The sequence below is a fragment of the Phascolarctos cinereus genome, unplaced genomic scaffold, assembly GCF_003287225.1.
Source record: "Phascolarctos cinereus isolate Bilbo 61053 unplaced genomic scaffold, phaCin_HiC Scaffold_5;HRSCAF=322, whole genome shotgun sequence".
In the NCBI taxonomy this organism is placed as follows: Eukaryota; Metazoa; Chordata; class Mammalia; order Diprotodontia; family Phascolarctidae; genus Phascolarctos; species Phascolarctos cinereus.
The window spans coordinates 392,127,803-392,143,664 of NW_027555958.1; the positions used below are offsets into that span (position 1 = coordinate 392,127,803).

Below are 15,862 nucleotides of genomic sequence, written 5' to 3' on the forward strand. Positions count from 1 at the left end.
CCCCCTGATCTTTTTCCTTCTGTTTACCTTTCTCTTTCTCCTTTCACCCTTCCCCTACTCACCAGTGTTTTGCCTCTGACTACTGCCTCCCCCAATCTGCCTTCCCTTCTGTAAGCCCCACCACCTTAACTTTCTCCCCTCCTACTTCCCTATATGGAAAGATACATTTTTATACCCAACTAATTGTGTATTTTATTTCCTCTTTGAACCAATTCCAATGAGAGTAACATTCAAGTGACACCCACTGCCCACTCCACCCCCATCTTTCCTTCCACTGTAATAGGTCTTTCGTGCCTCCTGATATGAAATAATTTATCTCATTCTACCTCTCCTTTTCCCCTTCTCCCAGTGCATTTCTTTCTCACCCCTTATTAACTTTTTGGATATCATCCTATCAAAGTCACCTTACACCCGCACTCTATGTATACTCCTTCTAATTGCACTAATAGTGATATAGTTCTTAAGATTACCTTCCATGTACAGATGCAAACAACTTAGCAATGCTTTAACGTAGAAGCTGTAAGTCCTGTGTAATCCTGACTATGGCTCCACAATATTCTAATTGTTTCTTTCTGGCTGCCTGCAATGTGCTTTTTTCCCCTTGACCTGGGATTTCTGGAATTTGGCTACAATGTTCAAAGTCTATTTTACCCTCTGGTCTTAGGATATCAGGGAAGTTTTCTTTGGTTAATTTCTTGAAAGATGATGTCTAGGTCCTTTTTTTGATCATGGCTTTCAAGTAGTCCAATAATTCTTAAATAATCTCTCTTGGACCTAATTTCCAGGTCAGTTTTTCCAATATGATACTTCACACTGTCTTCTATTTTTTTCATTACTTTGATTTTGTTTGATTCTTGATGTTTCATGGAGTCATTAACTTCCACTTGTCCAATTCTAATTTTTAAGGAGTTATTTTCTTCAGTTTGTTTTTTACTTCCTTTTCCACGTGGCCAGTCCCACTTTTTAAGGAGCTATTTTCTTATTGTCTGTGGTCTGAGAGCTCTCAAAGCTACTGCTGCTGCTGTCAAAACATCTCCAAGTACACTATTTGTATTCCAGCCATGCTCAGGGCCTGAACCCACCCTACAGACCTCTTCTGTGGATCCTGTAAGTTGTCTTAGGCTTGACATATGTTTCCCTCTAGCCTTTTATCAGCTCTGCCACTCCAAAATTTGATCTGAGGCACTAAAGTTGGTTGGAGATAAATGTTTGTACTGTTCAGTTGGTTGCTGCCCCTAGTTCACCATCTTGGCTCCACAGTGTTCCAATATTCCTATTTTCTAATAGGTGAAAATTGCCATTTGAATAAATATCATTTTTTTAATCAAGACAGGATTGTATTTTCTCAATGATATAATTAAAATAAGTTTACATATCATCTTTTATAATGTTCTCCCCACAATTATAGCTTGCAGCACTGGAAGTAATAGTTGACCATGATTAAGGAAATCTGGGTACCTGCCCCCATTTTATCACTCTCCCTACTGGTAAATAGATGTTTCCATAAACTTATCATTTCTATGAAGATGGCTTGCAGATCTACCAATCTAACCCTAATTTCCCTCCTGAGCTATAATTTCTCATCACCAGCTGCCTATTGGACATTTCAAACTAGATCTTCCAGGGATACATCCTGAAGAAATTTTCTGCCCAAAACTACCCCTCTACCAAACTTCTCTATTTCTGTCAAGAGAACCACTATTTTTTCGTTTCCCAGGTTCAGTCTCAGTATTATTCTTGATTTCTTCACTTCCTCTCAGCATATATAGCAAAAATAATCATAAATTTCTATCTCCACATCATTTACTGCATTTGTTCCCTTCTTTCTAAACTTAAAACTATCACCTTATTTCAGGGCCATATCATCCTGTGCTCACTAGACTAAGGCAAGAGCCTTATTGAGCTCCTTGCCTTAAGTTTCTTCCTATTTCAATCTATCCTCCACACAGTTACCAAAGTGATTTTCCTTAAAGTGAGAATTTGTTTAAGTCATTCCCATATTCACAGCACGTTTGACAAATTTAAAATTTAGGCTTTTGGGATAAGAATTTTACTATCTGGTAAAAAATGCTGGGAAAACTGGAAAACAGGCTGACAAAAACTAGGTATAGACCAATAAATTACACCATTTACCAAGATGAGGTCAAAATGGATACATGACCTAGACATAAAGGGCATAAGCAAATCAGAAGAATATAAAACATATTATCTATTAGACTTATGAACAGAATTTATGAAGAGATAAGAGTACCGTGAGATGCAAAATGGTTAATTTTGACTATATTAAATTAAAAAGGTTTTGTACAAATAAAATCAATGTAGCCAAGATTAAAAGGAAAACAGAAAATTGGGGGGGAATTTATAGACAGTTTCTCAGATAAAGGTCTTATATCTCAAATATATAGAGAACTTTGTCAAGTTTGTAAGAATATGAGTCATTCCCCAACTGATAAATGATCAAAGGATAAGAACAGGTAGTTTTTGGAGGAAGAAATCAAAACAGTTTATAGTCATACAAAAAATGCTCTAAATCATTGTCAATTAGAGAAATGGTAATTAAAACAACTTTGAGATGTCATTTCATACCTATCAGATTCGCTAAAATGATGGAAGGAGAAAATGACAAATGTTGAGGGGACGTGGAAAAATTGTGACGCTAATACACTGCTGGTGGCACTGTGAAATGATCCAACCATTTTGGAGAAAAATCTGGAACTATGCCCAAAGAGTTAAATAAACTGTGTATGACCTTTGACCCAACAATACTACTATTAGATCTGTTTCCCAAGGTGATCAGGGAAAAAGGAAAAGAACCTATATGTTCTAAATATTTATAGCAGCTCTCTTTGTGGTGGCAAAGAACTGGAAATGGAAGGGAATGCCCATCAATTAGGAAGTGACCGAACAAGTTGTGGTATATGATTATGATGGAATACTACTGTGCTATAAGAAATGATGAGGTTGATTTTAGAAAAACATGGGAAGTTTTGCATGAAATAATGAAGAGCAAAATGAGCAGAACCAAGAGAACACTGTACACAGCAACAGCAATATTTTTCAAAGAATAACTGTGAATGACTAAGCTAGTATGAATATTATACTCAAATCAACTACAAAGAATCTATGAAAGAAGATGCTATCTACCTCCAGAGAAAGAAGTGATAAACAGAAATATGCATAGGATGGTTTTACACACATATATACACATATGCACCCTCGCTGTATCTTTAAATGGTGGCCTTTTCTAGTGTGGTTGGGGAGAGAGGCAGACAGTCTGGAATGTAAAATGTACGAAAATTAAGTTAAAAAAAAAAAGAAATAAGCAGGACTTCAAGGTGAAAGGTATGCTAGGCAAAAGAGAAAAGGCGTTCTAGTTTTAGGAAAAAGCCAGAGGAAAGGTTCAGAGGCAGAGAAGTGATGGATGTTTATGGTGGACAGTGATTTATCTTATTTGGCGGGAGTGTTATGTAGAATATGTGGAAGAAGTATATGAAACAAATATGGTGAAGTACAAGTTTACTATATTGTGGAAATCTCTGACGCCAGGAACAGGAATAAGAACTTTACTCAGAAACAGGAACCAAATCTACTCTAACAGTAGAATGAAAACTGGACTGGAAAAAGTGGTGAATAGACAGTGTGTAGAATAAGAAGACTCAAATCACAGAATCTTGGGTTCGGAACATCTAGCTCAACTATTTACCTGGAGACAAATCCCCCTCTGTTACATACCTTATAAATGTTTAACCAGTTTTTAATTTGATGACCTCCAGTGACCCCCAACCCTTTGGCAGCTCCATTCTACTTTCAAATAGCTGTTAGAAAGCTTTTCCTGTAATTGAGCCTAAATCTGTCTCTCCTAAATTTCTAGCCATTGTTCCTAGTTCTTCCCTCCAAAGTCAAGTAGAACAAACAAGTTCCTCTTCCTTGAGGGAGTTTGGGGGGGGGGGCGTGCCGAGAATAGGGGGAAGGAAGTATGGGGGTACAGTATCTAGACATGGACCCTATGACTCTTAAGGTGGCCATTTTTGTTGTTGAAAAATCACTCTGTCACCTCATGTTAAGCTTTCACATCAGGTTACTATTGCTAACAAGGATTTTTTAACCCAAGTCTAAGACACCTGTACTTAACCCTTAACAGGGTTAAGACTAAACCTGTGAAGCAGAATAGATCCCACCTGGAGAGACCTCTTTCCAAACTGACATCGAACACAAATGACTACTCTTTAGGTCTGGTTAGTACAAGTTATGAATACATCTAAGTAAATGAGATAACATATATAAAGTGCTTTCTAAGCCTTAAAAAGCTATATAAAAAACATTTATCATTATATTATTATTAACCATACCTATGCTACATCTCCATCTTTTCCACAAGAATAGCATAAAGACTATCACGTTGCATAGGTAAACTACTGGGAGGCAGCATGGTATAGTGGAAAGAATATTGGATTTGTAGTCAGAGGACCTGGGTTTGAATTCTGGTTCAGGAATTTATTATTTCTCTGGCCCTCATCTTCATCTGTAAAAACAAAGGGGATAAATAAGATGACCTTTAAGGTTTCTTCAATGTTTAAATCTGTAATTCTCTAAAAAAGCATTTCTATCATCTACCATTATAGTAACCCCATCAAAAAGGAAATGGGGTGAGTTTAGCATTACCTGTTTCTTGATGAAGCCATGGTGATCCTTTGTGATCACTACTTCCTTTCCTATGTAGTCACTATGTCTTTAACAATATATTATGTAATTTTGCAAGGATTAAACTCAAACTCACTGGCTAAAAGTTTGCCAACTATATATTCTGCCCTTTTGTGAAAAATGTAGTATGTGCCCTGCTTCATACCACAGCATTTCTCCTATATTCCAGGAGCTTTCAAAAACTACTAATAGCAGTAATAGCCTTTAGTTCTTTAAATATTCTGGAATTCTGGTGTTTGGGCCATGTGATTTCAACCATTCAACAAGGGGAAGAAAGTAAGGGAGAGCTAAGTGCTCTCTTGCTATCTACCAATTTATCTTCACAGCACAGTATAGTCAATAGAGTTAAGCCTTGAAGCTAACAAGACCTAGGTCTAAGATGCACGTGCGCACACGCGCGCACACACACACACACACACACACACACACACACACACTATGTGACCATGGACAAATCACTTAACTCTTAGTGTTCTAGACTGTAAGCTGCAGAGAAGTAGTTACATCGTCTAGGATTCCTTATCAATAAAATCACAAGCTCATTCTCTAACCATTTAACCCTTTTTTTTGTCTTTTCCAATCCAAAAGCTTCTCCTTGGCAAACAGAAGCATGATAAGAGTCAAACAGCTACATTACTTTTTTGTTTCTGTCATCAAAGTTTCATCTACTCAGGAACAATCCTACTTTTTGACCTTCCTTGTTTTTTTCAATACAGCTCTAAAAAGTTTTCTTCTTATTCTTACACATTTCCACGCCTAATAAAAGTATAAGACTTTCCCGGGCTATTGCTTGCTTCATTAAGACAGAAAATTAAAAAGATACTAAAAATGAAACATGAGTCTTACCTTCATTAGAAGGTTTAAGATGAGACAATCTTAAAAGATCTTTGTGTGACCAGCCATTTCTTTGTTTATATTTTGTAATAGCCAGAGCAAGAGCCATGCCACTTTTCCCAGTGTACCAGTCCGCTACAGCTTTTCTGAGAGCACGACCCCACATACCACATTTCATGCTTTCCTTTAGATCTTTTTTAAATTGAATGAAAGTGAAGAGGTGAGTAGGTATTCGACATACTTCAGAAACTGCTTTAAATGCTGCTTGTTTTGTGTTTATATCAGAACACTGCGAGCAAATGGCAAGAGCAAAAAGTATTGGCTCTTGCTTTGCTGTTCTCCCTTCTTGACTAAAAGTCTTTATTTCCTGTATCACATCACATCCTTTGCCATCTTCAATCAGTCTAATTAAAGCTTCAGCATTTTGAAGGCCCAATTTCTGCTCTTTGATGTAGTAAGTACCACCTTCAGAACCAAAACATAAGAAACGGTGTAGTCGATTCATGTCTGTGACCTGCCAAACATAGCCACTGGCAGAATTGGTCACCTGTTTTTCATTCAGCGGTTGCATTTGGCTTATAGATTCCTCCATTGCTTTATTTTTTTGGGAAACCTGCCAAGAAGACCACAATGTTACCACTGGAATATAAAACAGCAAAACTAAGACATACGAAGTACTTTCAATTCTTGCTTATTTGCATTTACGTATCAGTACATTCTGGGAACTTAAAACACTTCAAAGAAAACAGTGAAGCCATAGTATACAGCAGAACCACTTCAAGCATCAGCAAGGACTGAGGTAGGCACTATTATTGTCCCCATTTTACAGACGTGGAAATTTCCAGCCTCACCAGACTGCCAAAGGAATCCATAACTATACACACACAAAAGGTTAATAACCTCTGCCTTAGAATGATTTTTTTAAAAAAAAAGATTAAGTAGAGCTGACTTTTCTTTTCTTCCGCCCTACTTAATATCATTTTTTCCAATTACATGCAAAGACAGTGTTCAAAATTCACTTTTACAATATTTTGAACTCCAAGTATTTTCCGCCCCACCCCTTCCAGACAGCATATGGGCTATATATGTACAATCATACTTCTGTATTAGTCACGTCATGAAAGAATCAGAAAAGGGAAAAACCACAACAAAGAAAAAAATAGTATGCTTTGATGTGCATTCAGACTTCACAGTTCTTTCTCTGGATATGGTCAGTATTTTCCATCAGGAATCCCTTGGAATTGTCTTAAATCATTGCATTGTTGGAAAAGTTAAGTCTATCAAAGCTGGTCATCATACAATGGGAGCTGACTGTTTCTGACACTGTTAGGCACCCAGTGGGGGCTCAATAAATGTGCTGAATTTCTAAATATGTTGTCTGACCATTATGTGGGAGATGGGAGCACTAGAAGCATAAGTTATTTGTTTTAAAGCCCTTTTCTTCTAGCTCTTATTGGATTGTAATGCCTAATAAAAATAAGCATATTATTGTATCAACAGTGAAACTGAATCAACAGAGGTGGATAACCTTGACATTGAAAGCTATCTTTGCTTTAGATAAGCAGGTACTTGAAAGAAATTGGTTAGGACACCTGCCTTTCCCAGGAGATTACCTTCCCTTTACTCTGTACATACCTTCTATTTTACATTTGTCTTCTCCATTAGAATGTGAACTCCTTCAAGGTATAGACTGTATTTGTGCCTGGCACATAGAAAGCACTTAATAAATGCTACTTAACTCACCTGCTTCAAACTTTCTTAGAATTTTTTACTCTTCAAAACTCATTTTAAAGGTCACTTGTCAAAAATAATCCTTTTTCTATGGTCTCAGTATGTTTCTTTATAATATATTCTAATAAAAATTCCTGTTTTATAATCATAGGTTCTTAGATATAGAACTGGAAGGAACCTTAGTGTTCCATCTAGTCCAACTTCTTCATTTTTTATTTTAAATGCTGCAGTAGAATGAGTGATCCATACATTTAGGGAACGAGTTACAGAATCTGGGTTCAAATCATGGCTCTGCCACTTACTTCCTGCATTATTCTGGAAAAATAATTTAACATGTCCAGGCCTATTTCCTCAACTATAAAATGAGGAAGGATAATTTAAAGGTCCCTTTCCTCTAGAAATCTACAATTATCTAACTCTAAACCCAGTACTCTTCTTACTACACAATGCTGTAGCTGAGTGTATTATGCAAAAATAGAAACACACAATAGCTCCCAAGTCAGCATAATTATTCCTTGAACATGAATATTTATATAGCAATAATACTAAGCATATGGAAGCACATAAAAGAAATGAAGTTTAAATTCTATTACAATCAACTCCAAGAGTCTTTACAAATTCCTTAATCAAACCAAACTGTTACTGTACCAAATTCCGCTTACAACAAGTTTTGCTGGTTTACTGGAAAATCTTTTAAGCTTTTCCTTGGAATAACATGTCTGTTCTTCAGGTTGTAATCTTGCAGGAGAGGTAGAATACCTGTGCGTGAACATCCAAAGCACATACGTCAGCAGCATGGCACAGAAGAATACTGGGTTTTGTGTCAGAGGATTTGTGCGCAAATCTTCCCTTGTGGGAACTTGGACAAGCTGCTTAACTTCTTGTAGTCTCAGTAACTTCATTTGCAAAAATAATGATAATGATGATAGCTGGCATTTATATAGCACTTCAAGATTTGCAAACTTTTTGTGGTTTCTCATTTGATCCTTACAACCATCCTCTCAGACATGTGCTATTATTATCCCCATTTTATAGATGAGAAAACTAAGGCTGGGAGAGCCAGTTACTAATTGTTTGACTTGCCAGGGTTATCAAGCTAGTAAGGGGGGGGGAGGGAAGCAGTTTAGCAAAACTAACTGAAATATTAACTGAGTACAATAGTATATGCAATGATCCACACTCACAGTCTCCCACCAAGGAAGAAGGGAAGATGATTCATTTTCTCATTTATTTTTTCTTAGGAGCCAACTTCAGTCAATATAATTATTTACCATTCAGTTTCATTTTTGTTGTTGTTTTTTCTATTTACAATATAACAGTCATTGTGTATTCTGCTACATGACCTACCCAGGGTCACAGAATTATAACAAAAGGCTGAGGCTAGATTTAAACTTAGGTCCTTCCTAACATCAAGTTGAGCACTTTATCTACTGCTCCACTTACCTGTCTCTACTGAGAGGGTTGGGTTTGATGACTTAAAAGGTCCCTTCCAGCTCCAATATATATGATATAAAAAGCAACATAACAAATACCAACTGATGATTCTGGAGGTTACTTATAAATGGTACTGTAGAATTAAGCAAAAAACATAGGGGAGAGGTAACTGCATTCCAGGAAACCATACAAATAGAATCATAGGGATCAGTACTTTGCTGGTGAAATCAAAATTACCTTGGTAGCAACAGTTTGACAAACTAGAGTACTAGGGAAAAAAGGAGTTGGTAAATGCCTTTGATAACCTCGTCAAGAAAAAAAGTTTTCCTTTTATATCATCTTCATTTCCAAATATATCCCTTCCCCTGCCCTTACCTACAGAACCATCTCCTGTAACAAGAAAAAGGGGGAAAAAAAAAACCAGTTCAGCAAAAGTAATCAGCATCTCATCTGAGTCCAACAGCCCATGCAAAGACCACTCTTCCACCACTGCAAATGGAAGGTAGTACATTTTCTCATTTCTTCTTTAGGGCCAAGTTCAGTCATCTACCTTCATTTTTGTTGTTGTTCTGTTTAGGTTGCTACAGTCATTGTACATACTGTTTTCCAGGTTCTGCTTGCTTCATTACTAATAGTTCACATCTCGTGATTCTCTATATTCATTGTCATTTTTTATGACAGTAACATTTCATTACAATAATGCACCACAATTTATTTATCCATTTATCAAATGATAGGTATCTTTGTTTCCAGTTCTTTGGCAATCTTTTTTTAAAAAGGAACTTTAAACTCATTTTAAAATACAGCTATACATTATTAAGACAAAAATTTGGTTATCTTTTAAAATATTAACTCCTTATTTTAAAAGTCTCTCAATTAAAAAGTACTTTTTTAAAAAAAATATTCTTAAGAAAGGAAAAAAGTATAGTTCTTTAACAGAAAACTTTTCCAACTGTTACAGCCATATATTCAAAGGCAAGATTCAAATCCATCATACCTAAAAATTATGATTCTTACCATCTCCTACTTCCCTTTCCACCATGCTACCATTTAGCTATCTTCCGTACATTTTCCATCTTTAAATACCTTTATATTCCCCACAATGTCAACCTGCCCTGTTACTCCCACTATTTTTTTAAATCTGCAATATACCATTTTACTTTTTGATCTTCACATTTCCTTAAGTTCCTTAGAAAACTTTTTTTTCCTACTGAGTCATGTTGTGTTACTTACAATTCCCTCAGGAATCTACTGTAAAAGTAGGTTTTATATGAATCAGTTGGGTTTTTTTTTTAAGGTTCCCATGGCCAAAAGAATTCCTCACCTGGTGATTTAACATACTAGGGATTAGCTTTACCACATTTAGCTAGAATAATTCTTGGGAAACATAAACGGTCTATTGTCAGGAACTTACTTAAAGCCATTCCAGCACCATCAAACCTCCCAAAGCTTGTACTATGCATATTTTAAGAACCCAGGGTTACCCTTCATGTGATGTCAGAATAAGAACACTGTGATATCTGAGCTAATAGTCTAATTCCTATCAATTTAATCTTTGTTTTTATATGTTTGTCATAGGATCACAGATTTAGTAAGGGATCTTAGAGGCCATCTAATCCAACCTCCTCATTTTAAAATAAAGAAATTGAGGCCCAGAGAAGATGTCCTGTCCAAGATCATATACATAACTAGTAACAGAAGTGGGATTCAAAACTAGATCTTTTGACAGCGTACCATGCTGCCTCTATGTTATCTGCCTCATCTACCTTAGAAAGATATGCAAATAAGTGATATGTACAAAATATCTCAGTTCTTTGGTAGTTCTACATTTATTGTATTATAATTATCCATTAATTGTATGTATTAATCATATATAAATACCCTGGTAGTGAGCTAGGCAATAACATAAGAATGACACCCCTCTGTAAAAAATAAAATTTTGTATACCAAAAAAAAAGAAAAAACATAAAAGAAAATCTGAATAAATTAAGATAAGGAATTACTAGCCAAATCTCTTCTTCTAAAAAGGAATCATATTTAACAACTAATTTCTTACTATATCTACTAAGAAAACTTTTGATACCAAAGAAATAAGAACTTAATTTCTGGGCTGATTCTAAATTATGTACCCTGTTAATAAATTATTCAGGCTTTTTAGATAACATTTCTTTTGAAAATTAGGCTTAAGCCTTCGATCTCTGTCAAGTTATAAACTATACATTTATATATGTTAAAATACATTTATGTATGTTGGAATGTTGAAAATATATTATCTCAGGAAGAATCAGATATGGATAAAACAATCTGACTGTGAATTATGTAGTTCATGCAAAACATCTATAAAAAGGCGAATATATTGAGATAACATTCACAAAGTACAAGTTACAAAAACTAAGCAAAAGAAATGCCATCTGAGTATACAATATTTACACACAAACACTAGTATTTTTTGGGTAATCTAGTTCTAAATTTCCATGACTGATACTTGTTAACTTTTGTCTCACCTAGAATCATGAGTTTTTTAAGTATTATATTCTCTCATCTATGCCTGAGGTGGACATAATTATTTAATATCATAAAAGAACAAGGTGATGCAGTGAATAGTGCTGGGCCTGGAGTCAGAAAGACTTGAGTTCAAATCCAGTCTCGGATATTCACTTGCTGTGTGATTATGATCAAGTCACTTAACTTCTGTCAGACTCAAATTTCCTCAACTCTAAAATGGGGAAAAATACTAGCATATACCCTTCAGGGTTGTTGTGATGATCCAATGAGGTGCCCGATAAATGCCTGTTCTTTTCCCCTTTCCATAAGGCTAAACTGAGTTTTCTTTTTTTTTAGGCAATTGGGGTTAAGTGACTTGCCTAGGGTCACACAGCTAGTAAGTGTCAAGTGTTTGGGCTGAGGCCCCATTTGAACTCAGGTCCTCCTGATTTCAGGGCCAGTGCTCTATCCACTGAGCCACCTAGCTGCCCCAAAAGTGAGTTTTCTTTACTCAGTTAGGGACCATTAAAATGTGCTATCTTTCTGCATATGACCTTACTGGGCATAATTAGTAGGATAAGCATATTTCATCATTTTTTAGCAATGATGCTAACAGCTCTTAGCTATTTACATACTTTTATGGCTAGCCAGGGTAGAGAACGGTCATATAACAGATCACATAATTAATGGTAGGGCCAGGATAAAATTCTTACCTATTTAGTTTTTAAAATTTTTTTTAAATTTTATTTTCATTCTTCTGAAATTGAAAAATGTAAGCATTTCCATATACAAAGAATATAGGCAGAGGATTATATGTAAAACCACAGAATTCCATTATGTACAGCTTGCATTTCTTTTCAAAACAGTAAAATGAATTGAACATATTATTTTTGAAGTTGTCCTCCCTCCAAACTTTCTTCTGTGGATCTTTATAAAAGATGCTACAATGATCCTCCTCTTTCTTTTTGTTGGCATCACTATAGTCTCTTTCAATCACCCCCACTCTCCAAACCCAAACTTTTAAAAAAGAATAAGCATAATTACGCAAACAAATTCAACTACTGACCATATCTGAAAATGTTATACCTCTACCTACACTTTCAGCCCCCTCCTTATTTTTTTAAGTGAGGCAATCGGGGTCAAGTGACTTGTCCAGAGTCACACAGCTAGTGAGTGTTATATTTCTGAGGCCACATTTTAACTCAAGTCCTCCTGACTTCAGAGCGGGTGCTCTATCCACCTAGCTGCCCTGGTCCCTTACCTCTTAAGTAAGCAAGGAGTGAATAACATTATTCATAGTCCTCTGGATGACCTATTCAGTTTGACTATTATTAAAAAGTTACCAATTTGGTAAAAACAAGAACACTATCCTTTAAATACGAAATAAAAAAATTAAGTCACTAAGAAAGAAACATACAATAAGTCATCAGTAATCTTTTCGTGGATTTACCAGTGAGTGGATTATTCATGGCCATTTTTTAATCCCAGGCTGTTACTCCCCAGCTCTAGGTAATGCTTCTCTACCTTGTCTGGTTAGCCTCATTATCAGCAGGCCAGGATAGACTGGGGCAGTGAAAGAACAGAGGCAATACGAAGGTAGAGTGGACAACATGGGTAATCCTGTAATTAGATAACTTACTCATGTATAATCAGAAAAAGATTTGTTTAAAATAGCAAAGTGATTAATTCTTCTATGGAGTTGGCCTTACAATATAAATAATTTAGCTATTCTAACTACTGCATCACTTCAGGGAGCTAGTATGGATTTTCACTCTAGAGAAACTCGTTTTTGTTTTGCTTTAATTTTTTAAAAAATTTTTTGGTGAAGCAATTGGAGTTAAGTGACTTGCCCAGAGTCACACAGCTAGTGAGTGTTATGTGTCTGAGGCCTGCACTTGAACTCAGGTCCTACTGACTCTATCTACTGTGCCACCTAGCTGGTCCGCCCTTTTTTAAAAGAAACTGATAAAGTGCTTGAAATTGGTTTTTTTTAGATGATGACTAAAAACAAAATGCCCTAAGATGAATCTAATTACTAGGATTTTTCTAATGTGATTAATATTCTGCATAATCAAAGTTCTACGTAGTTTTAGTCCACTCACTTATTTTTCATGTAAATGCAAAATATAGGTATTTATCGATCACAGTAAATACAATACACACAATGAACTTGTTTCAAACTCTTTAGTTTAGGACTATGTACAAACAAAATATACGTAAGATAATTTGGAGATATCCTCAGAGAGAAGCAGCAAGAATTACAATAGCACAAACTAAATCTTAGGTAGCTGCTTAGGCTCCATCGAGATTTAATGACTTGCCCAGAGTCACAATACCAGTATCAGAAACAGTTTGTGAATGAATATTTTCTTGACTCTAAGCCTAACTCTCTATCCACCTGGCCAGGCTACTGTACAAATCCTGATGTCTCTGTAGTTTACAATTTAATAATACCACACCCATAGCGCTTTACGCATAGTAATAGTTGGCTAGCATTTATATAGCCCTTTAAGGTTTGCAGAGCTTTACAAATATTATCTCATTTGAACCTCACAACACCCAGGTGAGGTAGGTACTATTATAATCATTCTACAGAGGAAACTGAGGCAAACAAAGGCTCTGTGACTTTCCCAGTTCACATGGCTAGTTGACTCTCAGGTCTGAGGCAGGATTTAAATTCCGTTCTTCTTAACTTCTGGTTCAATGCTCCAATTATTGCCCTAGAAATATTTTATATGTCTTCTAAATCACACACACACACACACACACACACACACACACACAAACCAAGCACAGGGGGTCTCAAAAGTCTTGGCGAAGATCTACAGCACAGGTGTATAGAGAGAGATGGACTCTGAGTCTTACTTAGTTCAAATCCTACCTTATTCACCCTTGTCTATTTAGTCACTTAACTTGTCTACTTTCTCACCTGTAAAAATGGACTAACACCTACCACCCAGGGTTGCGCAAGGTAAATACTGTAACTGCTACTATTACTTTAAACTACTAAAGCTTAGAATGGCATTAAGACTTTTGGAACACCCCGTTATTTTTAAGGCTGACTCACTAAAGTAGTGTTACACTAGAGGTAACTTCAAGACATTTTAAAGATTCATAATTCAGTCTTTGCAAGGAAAGAGGCCTTTCTCCTCAAGCCTTTCTCCAGGCTCTTTAGAATAAGGACTGTGTGGATAACTTTAAAGGAAGGACACATCAGACCGTTCTTTCTGTTGCTTCGCTTTTAACCTCTCCTATGGAGACATAATAGTCGTAAGGGCTTGAATGAGTCAGTAAAACTGCACCCCCACCCCCACCTTTTTTTGAACAGACCGCTCCATCACCTCCACTCGCCATCCGTTCTAAGGCAAGTCCTTAAGTCAGAAGACGCGCACTAGCGGCGCCGCACCCTCGGGAAGCTCCGATCCGGAAGGCCGCACAGCCAGCCAATCCCTCCTGGGCCTCGGACAAAGCCGTGGCTCCATCTCTCCCCCCGCCTCCTTCCCTAATCTCGGAATGGCGGCGCCCGCAGGAAAGGAGTGGGGTGGGGAGGGTGATTGCCCCCTCCCGCAGGGACATCAGCGGCCATGACCGCCGCGGGAAGCCCGGGAAGGGGCGGGCAGTGCCCACGGCAGCGCAGCATCTCGAGGGGAGACCCTGGCTCGGCCCCAGGGCAGCTTCCTCACCACGCCGAAGATCTAGATCCGCTTATCTACGGACAGCCACCGCCCACGGGCCGCCCCGGGAAGCCAGGCTGCCGCCAAGAGGAGCAGACAGAGGCGCGCGGGTCCCAGGGGGTTCGCTCAGACCGCACAAAGCTCCTCCGGGGGGGAACCGCCTCCTGGAGCTTCCTCACCTGAGCGCAGCCGCACAGAGTCGGAGGGAGTCCCTTAGGGCAGGCGGCTCCGCGTAGGGGCGCCCGGCTGAGGCTGGCCTCCGTGGGAAGCAGCAATTGAGGCAGGGGCAGCTGCTTTCCCTTCCCCGACCAGATTCCGTTCCTCCCCTTCCACCGCTACGCCTCTTTCGAGGATCCCGGATGTTACCTCTTTTTGCTCACCCTCGTACCCAGAATCCCTCCCCCTCCTTCTCGGGCGGCTACGGGTCGTGAAAGGGGCCGCTCTTCAATTAGTCCTCGTTTCCTTGTTCAAGGCTAGAGCGGCCTTTTTGCAGGCTGTGGCGGCTCAGGTGACGGGAGCCCCGAAGGTTGTCGGGAAGGAGGCGCAGTGACGTGGGGTGGAGGGCAGCCGCGGCGGATTTGCCGTGCTCGGGGTCTGCCCGCTGGTGTTGGGCGGAGGCGGCTGCAAGCGGCGGCCGGGAGTTGAGAGGCGGTGAGACAGGAGAGGAGAGGAGCGGCTGGGGCCATGGCGGGCAGCGCCGGGGAGTGGTGCCTCATGGAGAGCGACCCTGGGGTCTTCACTGAACTCATTAAAGGATTCGGTGAGAGCGGAGGGCACCGCGTAGCTTCTGGAGCCTGGGAAGAAACCAGGAGGAGGCGGCGGCGGCGGCGGCGGAGGCCGTGGCCCCCGGACCCGGCGTGGGCTTGACCCGAAGCTTCAGCTAGGGGCGAGGACCGAGCGAGGGCTCCTCCGGGACACCCTCCCGCTCCCCGCCCAGGGCAGGAGCAAGGTCCGCGGCGGCGACTCCTCCTCCCCCCCACCCCTGGCAGGTCCCTTTTCCCCCC

The 15,862-nt window shown here is 38.8% G+C and overlaps 2 protein-coding genes across 7 annotated transcripts in view; one reads left to right on the forward strand and one right to left on the reverse strand.

Annotated features, from left to right (window-relative positions):
* The window catches only part of RO60 (Ro60, Y RNA binding protein), a 38,481-nt gene extending 23,362 nt beyond the window's left edge, over positions 1 to 15,119 (reverse strand). For 2 of the 4 annotated variants that reach the window (XM_020984436.2, XM_078156440.1), the window contains exons 1-2: positions 15,038 to 15,119; positions 5,548 to 6,148 (exon numbers count right to left, since the gene is read on the reverse strand). In XM_020984436.2, coding sequence (XP_020840095.1) covers positions 5,548 to 6,127 — 580 coding nt within the window. In that variant the 5' untranslated portion in view covers positions 6,128 to 6,148; positions 15,038 to 15,119. Of the gene's footprint in view, positions 1 to 4,349; positions 4,523 to 5,547; positions 6,149 to 7,928; positions 8,026 to 15,037 lie in introns of those variants that run through there. The other 2 variants (XM_078156441.1, XM_020984439.2) reach the window with 2 other exon arrangements.
* A 293-nt stretch (positions 15,120 to 15,412) lies between these two features.
* Positions 15,413 to 15,862, forward strand: part of UCHL5 (ubiquitin C-terminal hydrolase L5) — a 39,121-nt gene continuing 38,671 nt past the window's right edge. Inside the window, exon 1 of one of the 3 annotated variants that reach the window (XM_020984441.2) lies at positions 15,413 to 15,618. In XM_020984441.2, the coding sequence (XP_020840100.1) occupies positions 15,543 to 15,618 (76 nt within the window). In that variant the 5' untranslated portion in view covers positions 15,413 to 15,542. The remainder of the gene's footprint in view (positions 15,619 to 15,862) is intronic. The other 2 variants (XM_020984440.2, XM_078156442.1) reach the window with 2 other exon arrangements.